This window comes from Gasterosteus aculeatus, chromosome 14 (assembly GCF_964276395.1).
Source record: "Gasterosteus aculeatus chromosome 14, fGasAcu3.hap1.1, whole genome shotgun sequence".
NCBI classification, from domain to species: Eukaryota; Metazoa; Chordata; class Actinopteri; order Perciformes; family Gasterosteidae; genus Gasterosteus; species Gasterosteus aculeatus.
Genome location: NC_135702.1, coordinates 12019591 through 12038417, shown reverse-complemented (window position 1 = coordinate 12038417; position 18827 = coordinate 12019591). Strand labels below are relative to the sequence as shown.

At 47.5% G+C, this 18827-nt stretch overlaps 1 protein-coding gene across 3 annotated transcripts; it reads left to right on the top strand.

The window, feature by feature from the left end:
* Window positions 1-3503: 3503 nt before the first annotated feature.
* Window positions 3504-18695, top strand: LOC120831495 (uncharacterized). 3 transcript variants are annotated; one of them, XM_078088187.1, is made up of 14 exons: window positions 3658-3967; window positions 4034-4099; window positions 6955-8908; window positions 9733-10116; window positions 10510-10549; window positions 10645-10790; window positions 14825-14857; window positions 15147-15233; window positions 15314-15514; window positions 17030-17209; window positions 17472-17684; window positions 17778-17897; window positions 18005-18145; window positions 18244-18695. In XM_078088187.1, exons 3-14 carry the CDS (start codon window positions 7031-7033, stop codon window positions 18313-18315), a joined length of 3495 nt encoding a protein of 1164 aa, XP_077944313.1. In that variant the 5' UTR covers window positions 3658-3967; window positions 4034-4099; window positions 6955-7030; the 3' UTR covers window positions 18316-18695. The 3 variants fall into 3 exon arrangements, with proteins under 3 accessions (XP_040052888.2, XP_077944313.1, XP_077944314.1); XM_040196954.2 differs by lacking the exon at window positions 4034-4099 and having other exon boundaries at window positions 3504-3967; XM_078088188.1 differs by lacking the exons at window positions 3658-3967; window positions 4034-4099 and adding an exon at window positions 5096-5245.
* Window positions 18696-18827: the final 132 nt, after the last annotated feature.

Below are 18827 nucleotides of genomic sequence, written 5' to 3'. Positions count from 1 at the left end.
TCCCTTCTACAGCTTCCAGTTACATAGTCTAAGGAGACCAACATCTGTGCCCCCCCCCCCCCCCCCCCCCTCAGTGGTCATCAGAATGCGTCCTCACTGGGAAGAGAGTGTCTGCAGGTAGTTTCAGTTCCCTGAAGGCAACAAAGCGTGACTGTACTTGTGTCAAACTTTGTGTCGCATATGTTTGAGGTTGATGTCCAGTGCAGAATAACTCACATGAAATGACAATAACGAATCCATAAGACAAAATCATTCATAGAATGTGAAGATAAATGAAAAAAAAATGATCTAAACTGTGTTTTTACAAACCCTCTCAAAGATTCCTCCTGGTCGTGAACTTCCCCATGAATCGTACCTCCAATTCCATTGAAATACAAATGAACCAGATGGCAATCTGAGGGCCACCAGATCAAAGACATGATCCTAGAAGACTCACAGTTGTGGCGTGTTTTGGGATCATGACTGGTTCACTCACTCCTACTGGATGCTGGAGGCCAGCCGAGGCACGATGCCTTTAAGAGGAAGCGCTTTCATCCACATTTGTGATCCATCTGTCGGTTGAGCTTTCTTTCTTTCTTTCTTTCTTTTTCTTTCTTTGTCTTTTTTCACTTTTCCACAGTTGACTTTTCCACTGCCCATCCTTTCCCCTCCTCTTACTTGTGCTTATTAGCATGTCGATTAGGTTCCCTGGACGCTCATGTCCAGAGACACAACCTGCTTCTACGCTGAGGATCTGAATCTGAAAGTATTTATCCCATTTTTAAGAGAAAATGACTCAAACAGTAAAAGTTACTTCTGTCTGTTTTATTTCCTGAATGGTTTGTGTGAGCGACAAGAAGAAGCTCCTATAGACGACTGAGAGATGCCACAATGTGTCCAAGCGGTGCGCGCTGAGGTTGCTGTTTGCGTCCCACCGTGATGACATGTGGTCATCAGTATGTGATTGGCTGCCAGGGGGCTCAGCAGGCTACACCCCCCCCCAGGCCCTCCGCCCTTCCTCTGGGAACACCCGGGACCACCACCTCGGGTTCTTAACTGAGGTTTCTCTGTGAAGAAATCTGTTTTTGCAGAACTAATCTAGAATCTAACCCCAGTATTGTAAGTTGATACATTCCTTTTGGAAATTGGTGTTTTATTTAATTCTAGGGTTTTTTATTTCCTAACTTTATTTTCCTTAATCACCGCTTTATTTAATGATTTCACTTTCCATCAAAAGTCTTTGGCCCTGGCCTGTGATTATGAATAAGTATAAAGTAAATTAAGCATTTAGTATATTTGTAGTTATCACAATTCATATTGTGAGATACTGTGAAAAGAGTCCCTGGAACCTGGGTTCTTTTTTTCTGTTAATTTCACCAATCAATCAATCAATCAATCAATCAATCAATCAATCTTCACCTGCTGGCTAAGGAGGCGGAGACTATAAATAGTCTGCTCCCCTGGCAGTTCACCTTTTTCCACTCCCTGCCAGTACTCCAGCGTATCCTCAAGTGTGTGTATTCAAGTTAACGTGAGTGGTCAATTCAATTTATTCTTTTGATTGTTTAATTTGTATGCCTTTGTGATGCCTTTTTGTTACATGTCCTACATTATTTTATTTAATCGTATTGTTTATTTGTTTATGTTTTTGATGCAGCACACAGAGGAAATATCAAGCTTACAAAAAGGAAAAAAACTACTGGTGTTACATCCAACCTGCCTTGCATCGTTTTCTCACTCCTTGCCGTTCGGGTCTTCTGAACGAGACTCTGTCTGCTCACCCAACATTCACTTCCCCCAAACCACATCACCCCTACAGTTCCTTCAGATACTGTATATTGTGTTTCTTTTTGAACCGTATATTATCTTCAGGTGACTCTGTTAAAAGTTTAAAAGAATGGCTGTATACTTTTAAACACATGTGTACAAGTTGATAAACTCAGAAACAATCCGGGTTTCTTACTTACTATGATTCTAAAACAATAATAAAAATATCTTTTTGGTCCCTTAGAGAACAGTTCTGGGAGAGTAAAGTCAGACCCCCCATGATGTACCCATTAGCAAGGCACTTGTAGCGTACAAAAATAAAGCCCTACTCTCAGTAAGACTTCCCTAGATAAAGAACAATAAGAGATAGCAATAGGAAATACTTAGGCCCAACCCTATCCTGCTGAAGAGTGCCACCTGCAGTCCGACTGAAAACATGGAGCCCGACTTTCACATGAAAGCAACGGAACCAGCACAGAGCATTTTGTGAGGCCATGTTTTTTTTGCGTGATAAGAGATCACCTCTGCAGTGGTTAACGATTAAACATTCATGTGCATTAATTCCAGTAATGGGTTCAGTCTGTGCTCACTTGTTTACCACGCAAGTCTTCACCCGCGTATGCTGAGGAGGCCACAAATGATTCATGTCGTCTCTGGAAAAATAAAATATAGGCTGTGTGACGTGACCTCAGATACGTTCTGATGACCTGATTATTTTGGAGCTCTTTGATTGGCTCTCTCAAAAGGTTCACTGCCTCACACAAGCATGCAGGCAGTTTGCAGGATCAAAGATATGCCACAAAGATAGGAATCCCCGATTGGTTGCCACGGTTACTACTCTAAACCATCCCCATCCTCCTTTGCAAATTGTTGTCACGGAAACGCCTGCTCGGGCGGAAGGTCACACGTGATTTAGGTGAGAATTAGTTACAGGGGCTCGACAATATGTAGACACGGGCCCCATTGATCTGCAATAGCAAGCATTGAGTGACACTACAAACGTGCGCGGATTCTCACGCCAGGAGCTTCACTAACACCACCGACCTGCTTCACACTCCTCCGCTCTCCACATCCTACATCGTAGGGCATGTAGGAGTAAAAACCAGATTAACAGGCCGAGAATAAAAAGGTGCTGTGTGACTTCTACAGAAAAAGGGAAAACCATGTTGCACGAATTTATTATTATTTCTACAAATAAAAACAGGTGGTGGTATAAACATTTAACAACTATACAGTATAGATACAAATCTAAATATATCCAAAGTATTGTATACATATATCGGAACATAATTTATACATTATACACAACAGTGAAATTGATATTTAGTGCAAATGGGGGTTGCAGTGTTAAATGCCTGAGGGAAGTCGGAACAGGTCGTGTTTCCTCGTATTTCCCCCCAAAACAACATTGGAACATGTGCAGTTTGGGTGTCAATAGGACCCAGAGGCCTTTTTTCAGTTTGCATGAAACCTTCCACGCGCGCGCACACACACACACACACACCTGTTTCCAATTAGCTCTTCTGTTGCAGAAAGCAACAACTTCCCGTCTCTGTGGGAAAGGCGTGTGTTATGAATGAATGCCACGTGAAGCCCGGGAACTATATTGTTAAGATTTGTTTTTTTAAAGGCAAAAGGCATTGCAACCGTATACTCGCTGAAACTGACTGATTAAATGTGCACATGTCTTTATTATGAAGGGAAGCGGGCTTCGATCAGCTGATCGCAGGTGTTGCTGCTCTTTGCTTCTGGTCGCTTGATTGTTTCGCCTCTCGCGCCGGATGCGGCCGCGTCGGAGGAAGCTGCCGCCGTCTCCGTTCCACCGGCTCCTTCACGTGTTTCCATCCAACTCGGCAGCGTCGTGACGACGGGACCGAGCCGACGCATCACCGGCGCACCGGGAGGGAGGGAGAGAGACAGGGGGAGGGAGGGGACGACGCTCGCGGCCGTGAAGGAGCCGCCTGCACCGGCAGCGTCCGCGGTGTTTTCGCAAAGGCGCTTTCGTGCGTCGTTTAATCCGCTCTGATGTCACGACGCAGAAGGAGGGGCCGCTGAGCGCACCGCTCTAATCCCGAGTCCCAAATTTGTCTGGAGGGACGAGCCGAGCCGAGCCGGGACGAGCCGAGCCAAAGCGAGCAGGCAGGAGACACAGGGGCGATGTGCACTGCAGCAGCAGCAGCAGCAGCAGCCGGGCGCGGGCCTCTCCTCCTCTGACACGCAGGTAAGTGCGCGCAAAGCGGCTTTATTCGGGGAATGACAACGTGATCCGGTTGTTTTTTTCTTTTAGCTGATGGCGGATCCGACACCTGCAGAGGTTTAATCCGCGCCGTCCAGGAGGGAGAGACAGCTGACAGTACGCTGCACTTATTTTCTTCAATTAGATGTCCGTGGTTTGAATCCTAATGCAGCGAGGAGCGCCGCGTGCGCGCGCGTGCGTCTCCCTGCTTCATATGCAGAATAACGCCGTGGTCATTTTATGAATAGTTCCCGATAAGCGCGTCCCAGAGAGGTGGAGGATGATCACTAAGGGATGATGAACACCAATCCCACAAAGAAGGCTTTTGCCCTTTTAAAAAAAAAAAAATAGAATCGTTCAAGGCCGATGGAGGGGATTTAAGAAGCCAGTAAGCCTTCAGAATAAAAGCACTTGCCAATTTGGCACCTGTTCGTGGATTAATCTTCCCCTTCTGGAGCAATGGCGTAGTCCACATGTAAACACAATGTGTAAGTACTGTGACTATTGATGCCTCCCAACATGGGGGGATTGTATAAATCATACTGTCAAGAATAGAAAGATAGAGAAGTGAGGACAGTTGGGGCAGCTCAATATAATAAATCATTTTTTTTACATGACAGGAAATGGAAAAATGGCAAACATGATGAGCAGAGCCCATGGATTTGTTTTTGAATTACGTGTTTTGTTTGATCCAAAGATCCGCTTGCTCCTGTAACCTTCACAGAAGGATACCGTCACAATTGAGAAGCCCGGGCGAGGTTGTGTTTGACACCATTGCTTCAAACGCGTGCATCGATTTATCAAAGTTGTTGTCTGCTAGTTGATTTTATGGATTATTCACGCAATCAATTTATTGTTCAAGCACTTATTAGTAAGAAGGTTACAGGTGTGAGCAGCATGAGGGCAACAAACTAATTTAATCTAATCCTGTAATACCCAGATACCAGTTGCATAATGCATTTGATCGTTCATTTTCCTAATGTTGCCTTTGTATTAACATTAGACACCCCCCGTCTGTTCACGTAATCCGTATTGATATATTATATATTAATCTTGTCCGTGATCCATTTTTAAACAAGTCTTTCAAAGTCAATTTTTCTCCATTTATTTTTACAGAAAAGCAAATAACAATGACGCACAGGCCTGTGTGGGGGAAAGGAGAGGCGCACCAGCAACAGCATCCACTCATTTCCAAACACATGCAACCATTTCTAAAAAGGTCTAAATGCTTCACCAGCCGGTCTTACGTTGTTACTGCCCATGGTGGGTTTTGTGAACATGCTATTTTAAGCAATGCGTTGCATGTTGCTGCTGATACTGCAGGTGTAAATGAATGAAAAGCCACGGTGCTGTTGTCCTTGAAACTTGACAGATTGTCGATGGTGAATAATGTGAACAGCGACGTCCCCCCAAAAAACCAACTTCTTTGTATTGCTATTAAGCCCTGACGGTAGGTTCCTAAATGAGAACGGTAGAGCATGAGAAAAGGTGTATAGTCCGTCCTTGCGTGTAGACTAACAGCGTCTGTTGTCTGTCAGTCTGTGATCAGCGAGTTAATGGGCTAGAAAATCTACCCCCCCCCGCCTCCTTCCCCCGCAGCTTTCACCACAGCCTGACAGATGGAAGTATGGTCCTCCGCTCTACAGGCAGCCGTAGGTTTCACTGCCGCGCTGCCAGGGCCATCTGTGCCCCCCCCTCCTCCCCCCCTCCCTCTATCAGCCATTGTCAGAGAGGGACATGAGCCACCCGGGGAGTCCGTCCTCGCTCCTGCTGTGCCCCCTTTTTATGGTCCCTCCCTAGGGTTTGTGCTCAGATTACAGTGTCCACATTAACCTTTGCCCTCCGTGTCGTCTCTCTGTCCACCTCTCCAATGCATCTGCGCGTATAGAATGAGCAGCACGCAAGTGAGCCGCTGTAGCGAGACGTCTGGAGTAGCAATAACAAGGAATGCCTTTGAGCCGACATGCACGCCTACGTAAGCAAGCGTGAGCCTTTAGCTCTCTTCAGATCAGACTGTACAGTTGTCCTCATTGGTGTCCTTCTTTTTTTTTTTTTTTTTTCCCGAGCCAGCTTACTATTCCTGGAGCATCTAGACGGATTGCGTCCCGGTGTCCTTTTCTCAGCGCGTCGGGCTCCGATGGGTAAACCCCGTGTTAACTGATGGATACCCTGATAGTCCCGTCATATTAAATAAGTACCAAAACTGTGTTTCTCACTCAGAGGGCTTTATTATTCAGATGGCTGCCCTATCCATCTCTCTCCGTCAAGTCTTATCTGCTAGCAGAGAGATGCCTCTCCTTGTACTAATGCCCTGCATCCTCCTCCTCCTCATTTCATCCTTTTATTTCTTCTCGTCCTGAGCCATCTGCCAGCTGCTGATGGATGGATGAATGTGGTGCAGATTAAAGTGCCCTGCATACCCAGATGAAACCCAGAGGATTTAGGTTTTTACTATTGGCATTAGACAGGGAGTCCCCGGCCTGATACCCAACGTCACTGTAATATTCCCTTTCCGTGTGTTTATATTGGGGCAGAAGGGGTTGATTAGCCATAGTAGCATGTCAACCTTGGAATGGAATGCAAACTTGTTGAAAACAATAATTTGAACTCTGTTTTCTTGTTAATATAATGTACTTGTTATTCACTACTGATGACTCTGATCAGCTGGTGGGGCAGACTGTGGAGGATCAGTGGGGGGCTGGTTGAAGATGGATGGGCAGCAGCCTTCAGACTTGTCTCAAACCATATCCAGATGTTTACGGCATGTCTCCTTAGCTGCTAGGGCTGCTTATTTACGATGCCGGTGCCAATACAGGCACTCGTAAAGTAGGTTAACGACGGCCATCGCGTGATGCCTTATTTTAACCCCATTCTTCATTCTATACACCATGTGAACGGGAGCAGTCAGTTGCGTTTGAACTCACTTATAACATCTTAAGTGTATAATTTGCCGTTTCTTGTTTCTCTCCCAGGCTGTGCTATGAGCGGGGTTTTCTTGGAGACATGAGGAGCATGTTCTGAAGATTGGAGTCGGACCACACCCCAGCCATGAGCCACAAGTATCAGGAAGAGGCGTCCAGGGAAGCGGGCGAGGAGCACAAAGCGCCTCCTAGGAGCAGGCAGACCAACGGGACGTCACCCGGGGAACCGCCTCTACGCCGCTCCTGGAGGCCGTGTCAGATGGTCAATCAGGACGGAGAGCTCAATCCCCATCATCACCACAATCATCATCATCATCAGCCGTCTCACAAACACTACCCTCACCCGAGTCGCGGACCCCCTCGGCATCGCAGGCGGTCCCCGTCGGGGCAGGGCCAGCGGCCAGCTCAGAGTCCCGGTCTGGTGCCGGCGCTGGCTGCTTCCAGGCCCGATGGCGACGAGAGTCGAGACGCCGAGGCCCCTCCCGTCCCGCAACCCCGCACTGCCGTCACCCGGTACCGCCGTCACGGCGACCCTAACCCCAGGCTCAGAGGTCACAGACAAAGGCGGCCTATCGGAGAGCTGCAGGGCTCTTCGCCTGCTGTGGATGAGCAGGAGGCTCCGGCAGAGGGGCGGGCAACGCAACGCACGCCTGATAATCCTGCAAACGACCAATTGCAGGACGGGGGATCCCCTCACCAGAGTCCTGTTGCAGTTGCCCCCCCCACCCAACTCTCACCCGGTCCTGCATCTAATGAAATGCCACATCACCCGGAACATACCCGTACAGCTGTGGCAGAAGGGGACCTCCGGGAGCTCAAAGTGGAGTGTGAAGAGGAAATGGGGGAAGTTAAGGAGAAGCATGAAGATCAAGAACAGACGGAGGATGATGGAGACCATTCCTCAACCACAGGTCGCTGCAGCCACAATGACCTGCAGGCAGGCGATGACGAAGCAGAGGAGCGCGCGGAGAGCGCCGAGGAGGTTCAGGAAGAAGTGTTGGATGACGTAGAGGAGGATATTGCAGCTCAGGGAAGTGAAATCACGGATCTTTGTTCCGACACCGAGAGCGCTGCTTCACTCAGTTTGGACGGACCGCTCCACAGCCCGCCGCCGCTCCAGTCACCAACCCCTCCCTCGTCCCCGGATGTTCCACCTTTCCCTCAGCTGGACCACCTCAGCGAGGACACCAGTTTGAGCCCTCTACCCGACAATGACCTGCTACCGGAGGATGAGGACGACGATGAGGATTGCTCCGAATCGGGCTCGCCGTCGCACTTCACTTCCTGCGCCGACTCTTATCCTAAAACCTATGCAGACTTTTATACAGAGTCCCACCAAAAATCGTACCCAGAGCCCATCTACGAGTCGTACTCTGAACCGAAATCCCATCCCAACTCTTTCCCTGAGCCCCTTAAGACCTCCTACCCCGAGTTACACAGAGAACCTCGCCGGCCAGCCGGCTGGAGGATGGAGTCCAACGAGGTCCAGCAGGAGCCTTTCACGAGCCACAGCCAGGAGAACCTTAAAAAAGGGCCGCCGGCGACCAAGGGCCCCCAATGTGGCCCTAAGCAGGGCAGGGGCCGAGGCTCACACCACTCCCCTCTCAACCGCTCCGTTGGCTGCCGGCTGCACCACTACGACGGTCAGTCTGACGGCGAGGGGGAAAGGGCCGAAAAGCAAAGTCCCGCCCCCAGGAGTCGCGGGCAGCTTCCCAGACGAGCGGAAACTCCGGCCAAGAGCCCCTCGTCTGGACGGACGAGCTCCGGGGAGGCCCTGGAGGAGCGCGGCGGGGAAGGCCTCCAAGAGGAAAAGGGTACGAGGGGCTCGGGGGACGCCATCATCCTGGCGATTAAAGACATCAAGGAGGCGATTGAGGAGGTGAAGATAAAGGCCGTGCGCTCCCCCTACACACCTGACAGGCCTGTGGAGCCCATTTGGGTGATGAGGCAGGAGGTGAGCCCCCCCGGGGAGGAGGTATGTCCACTGCAGCCCGCAGCTGGCCATGTGAGTGTGACTTTTTACTGTTACTGTGTATGATGATAAATATTTAAAGAAGTTCTCGCAGCAACAGGATCTGCTCCCTTTTACAATCGTCTTGTATGTCACATGAAAAGCAACATTTCCAGTCTAAATTGGCTCATTCAAAGGTTACCAGATGCTGCACTTTTCTTAAAGAAAGTAATAAGTTTAGAAATGGGAGCGGTGTAGCTGGAAAATCCCCCAAAAATGTGAAGAATTCTTTTGTTTAACAGTTTCTTTTTGTTCTGTTTTTTGCACAATTAACAGTTAAGAGTTTGTGGCAGCTCATAAAAAAAGTGTGTAGTTTTCTGCAGATCTTGTAATTGTTGCAGTGCATGAATGAATCAAGTCATGAAGAAATGAAATGAGTGTGATGAGACCTGATCGGTTATGTCCAATGCGTTATGAATGCTTTGGATGTGTTTCGACTAAAGAACATTTGTTTTAATGGCAGCATAAACCGATGTAACAGTTACCACTTAAGAGTTTAATGAGTAGCAGCAGTTATTTCTTGACATTGCTCAGTGCTGTCCTTATTTTATCTCTGGAAATATTGAACTGTACTTCCAAGACTGTGCTGAGGAGTTACACAGCCCAAGGAGGTCTGCAGTGAATTAGACTTCATTCTGGAAGTTTCACAAAATTTATATCCCTGGCTCCCATTTGCTTTTATGTTGGATTAATCCTCACATCTTGAATTCTCTGGAATAAGGTGTTAGCTGAGTTGCAGTATATTAATTGCAGTTTAAAAGGAGTGCTTTAGAAAAAAACCCAACTTCTTATGTTTCCTCTCTGTTTCATTCCCTCAGTCTTCTCCTCACTCCCCGGCTCAGTCGGTGTCCGAGTCTCCCTCCCGCTATGCATCACTTCCCGCTCGGGAGCCGCTCAGTCCGCTGAGAACCGAGTCACTCGGAGCGCATCACCCTCCGCATTTCCACCAACAGCCCCAACACAGCCATCACCCCCACCAGGGCCCCCAGTCACAGCAGAGGGACACGGCGAGGCCGCCGCACACACACACCCAGCCGCAAGCCCTACCGCCGAATCAGCATCAGCAACGTCAACAGCAGAATCCACATCAGCTGCAGCAGAATCAGAATCATCGTCATCATCATCACCAGCAGCTGTTAGCTCAGCGGCCGCGACCTCAAGTCCAGCCGCAGTCTCCTCCACAGCAGCCGACTCTCCAGGAAGTGAGAATTTGTGAATTACTTTAAAACACAGATTTTTAAAAAAAAAAAGGGTTTTGATTTCTTTTTTGTTTTAGTGTCAAAGTAATCGTGTGACAATTTCCTGCACATCCATTGGTTCATTGCAAACAGGAAATGAGCTTTTAGAGGTTCCTATTACTTTTAGTTCTGCTAATTAAAAAAAGTAAACCAATACAGCAAAAATGGCGTCCGGTTGTAGAACACTGAAGTTCATAATGTCCACGGCAACATGGATGATATTCTGCAAAGGCAAGCATCTTGTACTAGTGTTTATTCTTCCAGCAGTAAAATGTCAATGAGTTGGGGGAGAGCCAGGTATGCGAGTAGAAAGTAAGGATGGTATTACAGTTTTTCCTTTTGTTTTTCCTTTCTCAGCTTCGCAGATCCCTTCCTCCATTTCCAACGTTTGTTGACGGTGGGTGGAACAAGACTTACAATGTTAGGTGCATTTTTAAATATTGTATCTGCTTGTGTATATATGTGCCTAACGAGTGCTTTTGGTTCATGCAGTACCGGGACCATGCGACCCTGAAGACCTTATTGACGGCATCATCTTTGCCGCTACCTACCTGGGCTGCACCCACCTGCTGTCAGAAAAGACCCCCACAAAGAGCGCCCGCATGCAGCAGGCACAGGAGGCCATGAGCAGAGTCCGGGTGAGAGCAAATTCGTCTTCATAGTGAATAAAGTCCAACAAATTGCCCAATGAAAATATTCTGACTATGATAGACACACAGTACCTAATAGTGAGCAGCAATCAATCATCTTCATTTGGCATCCTCACTGGCATGTTTAGGGTCACCTGAGTATAATGTTTGGCTTCCATAAGAAGTTAGAAGTCGGTACAATTATACTAATATATACAGTAGTGTATAAAATAGCGCAGGAGGGTGATATAATACAATTTATAGTAATTAACAAGTGCTTTTTGTTTACTTGGGCATTTTCAAGAGCTTAACTCATAAGAAATTCCCCTTATCGGGCTGAATTTATGGAAGAAGACATCTAGGATATTCCAATTTGCTGGAATGGCTCAGCCATAAACAACTGGAATGTTTTTCTCTCCACAAGGACCGTTTAACTGTGTTCAAAGTTCATCGGACCAGGACAAAAGAGAAAATGGAGCAAATATTATTTTAAGAGATACCCGATGATGTCCTTGTTTTCTGATGATCCATATTGCTAGATACAGCTGCCTTTTTGTTGTTTTATTATAGCACCGGATCGCCGAGCAGAAAGCATAAAAGCTGATGTCTTGATCCACTATTTTCCACTAGGAGCTCAAAGTTCAAATCCACATCTCCTCGGTTTGGAGATACATTTTCTAGCCGACTTTTAGATCGTTGCTGATGTAACTGAGCTTGTCTTTATATTTGGTCTTGAGAAATCCTCAGCGGGCGACACAGCCAGCAGGCAAAACGTCCCTGGGTTTGTGCACGATGCATCATTCGCACATCACTGCGCCGGATCTACAGCCCGACAGGATTTTCTCCTCGTAGCCAATGGACGTTATATAAGTTGAAGAGCAAAGCTGTGACGCCCTGGAGCCTGTAACCCTGCTTTATGCTCCAGTCACAGTGCGTGATGTCATACGCAAAGAGAAAAGCAAGTCCTACTTTAATCACGGTGATTAAACAAAGTACATTGGTGTGCGTGCGTGTGTGCAGTACCAGTCAACAGTTTGGACACTCCACTTTTCCTTACCTTTTTCATTCTACATGGTAGGTAAATATTGAAGACAACAAACCTATGAAGAAACACATATTGAACAATATGTTAAACAAAAAATGCAAACAAAGCAGAATATTACATTACAGGTCATTTAGCGGACACGTTCATCCAAAGCGACTTACATTTTTTCCCGGGGAGCCATTAGGGCTTGGGTGTCTTGCTCAGGGACACTTCAACATGGGACATGGAGCAGCCGACCTTGCTGTTCCCGAGGGTTAATGTTTTATTACATTACATGTCATTTAGCTGATGCTTTTATCCAAAGCGACTTCCAATAAGTGCATTCAACCGTAGGGATACAAACTCAGAAGAACAAGAAACAAGAAAGTGCAATTTCCTCAAATAAGCCAATTTGCTATAGATGAGTGACGTTACAAGTACAATTTAGGTGCTACAATTTGTTAGTCTTTAGTCGAGGTAGAGTCTGAAGAGGTGTGTCTTTAGTTTGCGGTGGAAGATGTGAAGGCTCTCTGCGGTCCTGGTGTCTTCAGAGAGCTCGTTCCACCATTTCGGAGCAAGGACAGCAAAGAGTCGTGATCTAGTCGAGTGTTTTGCTCTCAGTGAGGGAGGGACGAGCAGTTTTGCAGATGCAGAGCGGAGAGTGCGTGTCGGGATGTAGGGTTTGACCATGTCCTGGATGTAAGCTGGACCCGATCCATTTACAGCATGGTACGTGAGCACCAATGTTTTGAACTGGATGCGGGCGGCCACCGGTACCAGTGAAGGGAGCGGAGGAGTGGAGTAGTGTGGGAGAATTTCGGAAGGTTGAAGACCAGTCGAGCTGCTGCATTCTGAATGAGCTGCAGAGGTCGAATGGCGGTGGCAGGGAGACCTGCCAGGAGGGAGTTGCAGTAGCCCAGGCGGGAGATGACAAGAGCCTAAATCAGTACCTGCGCTGCCTTCTGAGTGAGTAGAGGACGTATTCTCCTGATGTTGTAGAGCGTGTATCTACAGGATCGTGTTGTCGCAGTAATGTTGGGAGTCAGGGAGAGTTGGCTGTCGAGTGTGACGCCGAGGTTCTTAGCGGTCAAAGTGGGCGTAAACACGGAGTTGCCAAAGTTGACAGTCAAGTCCCGGGTCGGAGAATCTTTTCCCGGAAAGAGAAGTAGTTGAGTCTTGTTGGGGTTGATTTTCAGATGGTGGGCGGACATCCACTGAGATCCGTGCCGCCACCTGGGTGTCCGAGGGAGGGAAGGAGAGAATTAGTTGTGTGTCATCTGCATAGCTGTGGTAGGAGAAGCCATGCGAGCGAACGACCGCGACGAGAGAGTTGGTGTAGAGCGAGAAGAGGAGGGGACCCAGCACGGAACCCTGAGGAACTCCAGTAGTAAGAGGACAAGTTCCAACACAGATCCTCGCCAGGTTACCCGGTAGGTGCGGCCGTCGAGGTAGGACGAGAGAAGGGAGAGAGCAGAGCCTGTGACACCAAGTTCCTGAAGGGAGGAAATAAGGATCTGGTGGTTGACTGTGTGAAATGCAGCAGAGAGGTCCAGAAGGATGAGGACAGAGGAGAGAGAGGCTGCTCTAGCAGTGTGGAGTTGCTCTGAGACAGCAAGGAGAGCAGTCTCTGTGGAATGGCCTGCCTTGAAGCCTGACTGGTGGGGTTCAAGGAGGTTGTTGCAGTGGAGATAGGAGGAGAGTTGGTTAAAGATCGCACATTCAAGGGTTTTGGACAGAAAGGGAAGAAGAGAGACTGGTCTGGAGTTGTTTTCTTCAGAAGGGTTGAGGGTAGGTTTCTTCAGGAGAGGATTAACTCTCGCCTCCTTCAGAGAATTGGGAAAACCGCCAGATAACAGAGCATTGTTGATGAGACAGGTGAGGAAAGGAAGGAGGTCAGGTGCGATAGATTGTAGAAGATGTGATGGAATGGGATCAAGAGGGCAGTTGGTCAGAGGTTAGGGCTATTTCTCCTCGCCCTCTTGTTTAAAATCTATTATGAAATGTGTGTGGAACTGAGGGAGGGCTTAGGGCTCTCAAGACTTTACAAATTTACATGATATTAAAAGTATACAGATACATTGATTTGAAATGAAAATAAACTGCTAATTTTTGGATAGAATTCACAAGATTTCTATCAAAAATAGAATAATGGAGACGGCCGTACCCTCATAGAGATTACTGAGTACTGGTGATGCTCGACCTCACGATGATGATAATTGGCAACGGGTGTGTGGACATGTCAAAGCTGTAATTGCTTTAACAGAGGTCTGATTATCACTATTTATAGATGTGAGAAGGAATGAGTTTCACATTTTATAGTCGGAGGGCTGCAGCTGCTTTTCATTGTTGATTAAATTTTCTTGATCAACTGTTTTGTCTGTAAAATAACCTTCACATTTGGCATGGTTCCAAGAAAATGTGAACAAATGTCCCCGTTAATGGGTCATTAACATTTTGACAAGATTAAATCAATCGTTCAACCCTCAATTTATTATCACATAGTGTACAAGATGCATCTGTTAAAATGAAATCCAGTTGTTAGAATGCATGTAGATGCCTGGACCCTTTTTGTATGTCAAACATCCAATTTAGATGAAATCTATGAAGAATGTGAGCAGACTGAAAACGTTTAAAGTAAGACGCCATTGAGGGAGCAAATGGTCGCACAGAGCAACATGTTTGGAAACGCAAACCCCGAAACACACACACAGCGCTTCTCTGCCCTCGGGGGGTTGCGTGTGCGTGCGTGTGTGTGTGTGTGTGTCACTGGTGACGAGGAATATTCTGATCATGTTCGCTGCAAAGGCCTCTGGCCGCCTGCTGTCGTCAGACGTGATAGACGGTGAAATCACTGTCCTCACACACACACGCACATACACAACACACACCTTTTTAAGGTCCTTTCGTCCCTCGATTTTTGCATTTGGATCGGAGACGGGCGATTTAGGTCGCTGTCGATCAACCTCAAAAGCTTTCTTATTTGTTGACGCGTCTGTGCTCTGCTTTGTGATCGTCACAGGCTGCCCAGAAGCAGGCAAAGAACAGGAAAAGGGTAAGCTGCTTCAGTCCCTTTGATTGTGTGTTTCTTGTAAAAAAAAATAAAAAAAGCCCTGTAAGTACAGACATTTGACGTTGCATATTTGCGCAGGCTGATTTCACAGGTTTCCTTTGGTTTGTCATATTCGGATTGAATGAGACATCAGCGTTTAACATTCATTAGTCTTATTTGTATGCTGGAGCTTTTGAGGGCTCTCAGCAGTTGAGGCACCTGCTCCGCTCTCCCTCGCTGCCGTTTCCCAACCTGTTGTTGTTGTTGTTGTTGTTTCTCTCCGGCTGCGCAGAGCCCCGACAGCGAGGCTCCGGTCACCGCCGAGGTCGATCTGTTCATGTCCACGCAGAGGATCAAAGTCCTCAATGCAGACACTCAGGTACACGAGAGACAACCAGCGGCACCTTGGATCCCTGCCGGGGGAAGATCATGTAATCCCCTCGCTTTTTGGATCCCCAGGAGTCTTTGATGGACCTGCCACTGAGGACCATCTCCTACATCGCGGACATCGGTAACATGGTGGTGCTGATGGCCCGAGGGAAGATGGTGCGCTCCCGCAGCGCGCAGGACAACCTGGACCACGCGGCGGAGCAAACCACCATGACCCACGACGACCGGCGGCTGTACAGGATGATCTGCCACGTCTTTGAGTCCGAGGATGTGAGTTCTTTTTTTTATTTTTATTATCCTCTCGTATCAAATGAAATCAAACCGGTGAGTAAGACCGGTAACAATTGCAATTCAGCAGATCTGCAGACTGTAAGTTCCCCGGTTTGGGAACTTCAAAATCCCGTCCCTGCTTGTTGCAGAGGACGTGACCTTCAGCACGCGCTGACGGGGGTTTGCAGCGGTGTGAAGTGGTCAGGATGAGTGTGAGGTTTTTGGGGGGGGGGGGTTTTGCAGGAAAAGGATAAATTGGGTCTACTGGGTTGGTAGTGAGTCACTGCCACCAGCGAGGGAGTATGACTCCCACTCCCTGTGCGTCTTGTTCAGCGTGAGAAGGAAGCGGTGAAGTGTAGATTCAGCTGCTGACGTGACGAGGGAGCGGAGCTGCGAGGCAGAGCTCTTGATTCACGAGTCCGTCTGCATTCACTCGCCTCTGGTCACGAGCTCTGGGAAGAGGCCGAAAGAATGCGATTACATTGTTCCATGTGGGAAAAAAGTCCTTTTGCTTCCTGAACAATAAGCCCCGGATTAACAAGGAGATCAAATGTCTCCTTAATACGAATGGGAGGGCCTTCATGGCAAATCATTGGTGCAAAAGGAGTTGGAGAGGAAACAGTTGTTTTCGAACTACAGGGAGCAGATGGGGCTCAAACACACAGGGCTGTCCTGCACCTCGAGAGGCAGGAAAGCACAGTGAGGATCTCGTTCTTTGACTTGTTTATTCCACACCACCCAGCCCAGTATTCATTCTGCCAACCAAAGAAATGTTTGCCAAAACCCTTTTTCCCATGATTAAGTCAAGACAATGACGTCAATAGAAATAAACTCCATATTACAGTAAAGGTTACTAAATAGTAAAAAAGCTCTGAGGACAGCATAGAAAGTCAAAAAAGCATGAACGTAAACTTGTATGTAGTATGTTTAAAAACAGTCAAATGTATGTAAAACATTGTGTTTGAATCATTAACTAGTCAGTTATACTGTATCTATTGTTTTAAAAGTTGTTTAGGATGTTAATGGAATTAAGTTTGTCAAAATATATTTTAGATTCTGAAAACTCCTGATAACACAGCAAAAAATGTCACAAGCATTAGCACGTATCCCCCAATGTGTGGCCCTAAGAAGAGTATTAGGATAGTACAGATGTTTTCACTCTGGTCTTCCAACATAAGATGTCCCCCGAATGAAAGGACTCTAGCGACATCTGCTTCCTTCTACAGCGTCGCTCGGTCTCATCAACTAAAGCGCAGACAGTGAACTTTTAATGACATTTCCAAAAATGTTATCAGGGCCTTCGACTTGATTTGCTGCACGTCCATAGGGGTTGTCACACATATTGTAACACAATGCACGTGTGTCTTTTCAGCGTCATTTTAAACAAGCCTTTAAAATACGATGTCTAACCTTTTTTATTTTATTTTATTTTTTATTTTTTTTCTGCACGGCCCAAATTGCCGAGGGAGCTGTAATAGTTCCTCATGATCAATGAGCCGTCTTCCTCTCCTTCAGGCTCAGCTCATAGCTCAGTCCATCGGCCAGTCCTTCAGCGTCGCCTACCAGGAGTTCCTCCGGGCCAACGGCATCGACCCCGAAGACCTGAGCCAGCGGGAGTACAGCGACCTGCTCAACACTCAGGACATGTACAACGACGACCTCATCCACTTCTCCAAGTCGGAGAACTGCAAGGATGTAAGTGCACCAGTAGGTGGCAGCACAATCACAGGCGATGGTTCCCACCTTTAACAATAATGGTGTACTGGAAGTGAAGAGTATCCCACACGTACCCGTTGGCGTTTTGTGTTTGCACGTACATAAGTTGCAACAAAGAACCCTCACATTCAGGTTGGATCGTGTCATCATAAATATTTGAATAGTGAATGTTACTTTTCCATAGTTCCTCCTGCAGGAGAAAAAGTTTGTTCTTCTGTAAGTTGCGTGTGGTCCCCGGCAGGTTTACATTGAGAAGCAGAAAGGAGAGATTCTGGGTGTGGTGATAGTCGAGTCGGGCTGGGGGTCCATCCTCCCCACCGTCATCATCGCCAGCATGATGCACGCTGGGCCGGCGGAGAAGTCCGGTCGACTCAACATCGGAGACCAGATCATGACCATCAATGGGACGAGTCTGGTGGGTCTACCGCTCAGCACCTGCCAGAGCATCATCAAGGTAAGCGCTTGGTTCCTTTCTGTGCATTCTGTTACGTAGACTTGGTGTTCCTGTAACCCGGGACAACCGCACCTGTTGATGTGTTCCCTTCAGGGTCTCAAGTCTCAGTCCAGGATTAAGATGAACATCGTCAGGTGTCCTCCTGTCACCATGGTGCTCATCCGCAGGCCGGACCTCCGATACCAGCTGGGCTTCAGTGTCCAGAACGGCATCGTGAGTGTGGGCTTAACGCCGCTGCCCTCTTCGAGCCCACAGACCGACACGGAGCAGCGATTGTGTTCATATTACTTTGAGTTTCACTGTTTTTCTAACTGGCGCAGATCTGCAGCCTGATGAGGGGGGGCATCGCGGAGAGGGGAGGAGTCCGCGTCGGTCACCGCATCATCGAGATCAACAGCCAGAGCGTGGTGGCGACGCCTCACGAGAAGATCGTCCAGATCCTGTCCAACGCCATGGGAGAGGTCCGAGTCCTCAGAAACAAACCCTGTGATCTCCGATTGGTCTTTTTACAATGAGCGGTTTGTGTTAATTCCCATCATTTGGCTTCTTTCTGGTCCAGATCCACATGAAGACGATGCCTGCAGCCATGTACCGCCTGCTGACGGCCCAGGAGCAGCCGGTCTACATCTGAACAGGCCTCACACCCCCCCCCCTCCCCTCCACTACGGTCATCCCGCTTTCAGTAGTTTGGAATACCCGTCTCCTGTTTTCACTTGACTTGCCTTAATCTGTACAGTACCCTGTCATGTAAACATGTAAATCTACAGTGTGGCAGAACAGATTATCTCACCTGGCCGAGTGTTAATGTGACGTTATGTTTGACCAAAGAGAAGTAGTGGATCTTATTGTGTGATTTTTCGGTTAAATAGCTGTAATCTCTGAATGTACTCAATCATGTCGGACCTATAAATAATCAGGGCAACTCAGATACATTTTAAACTGAAGTATTCAAATTAGAAAGGGGGAATGCATGTACAATAAACTAATGACACGATGTGTCAGTAAACTCTGGTTTGTTCTATTCAACAGGATTTGAACCAAACGCGCTTATTTCAGTGGGACAAGAAACGACTGCATCGAGGTATGCAAGAAACATGAAGCCATTCTCTAAAATACTGAGCTTAAAGCTCCACGTCAGCTGAG

Excerpts from the sequence above, each read along its gene's own strand:
- LOC120831495 (XM_040196954.2), top strand. The coding sequence starts at position 7,031 with ATGAGCCACAAGTATCAGGAAGAGGCGTCCAGGGAAGCGGGCGAGGAG. Across the intron at positions 14,858-15,146 it reads AGGCAAAGAACAGGAAAAGG|AGCCCCGACAGCGAGGCTCC; the intron begins GTAAGCTGCTTC and ends CCGGCTGCGCAG. Across the intron at positions 15,515-17,029 it reads ACGTCTTTGAGTCCGAGGAT|GCTCAGCTCATAGCTCAGTC; the intron begins GTGAGTTCTTTT and ends CCTCTCCTTCAG.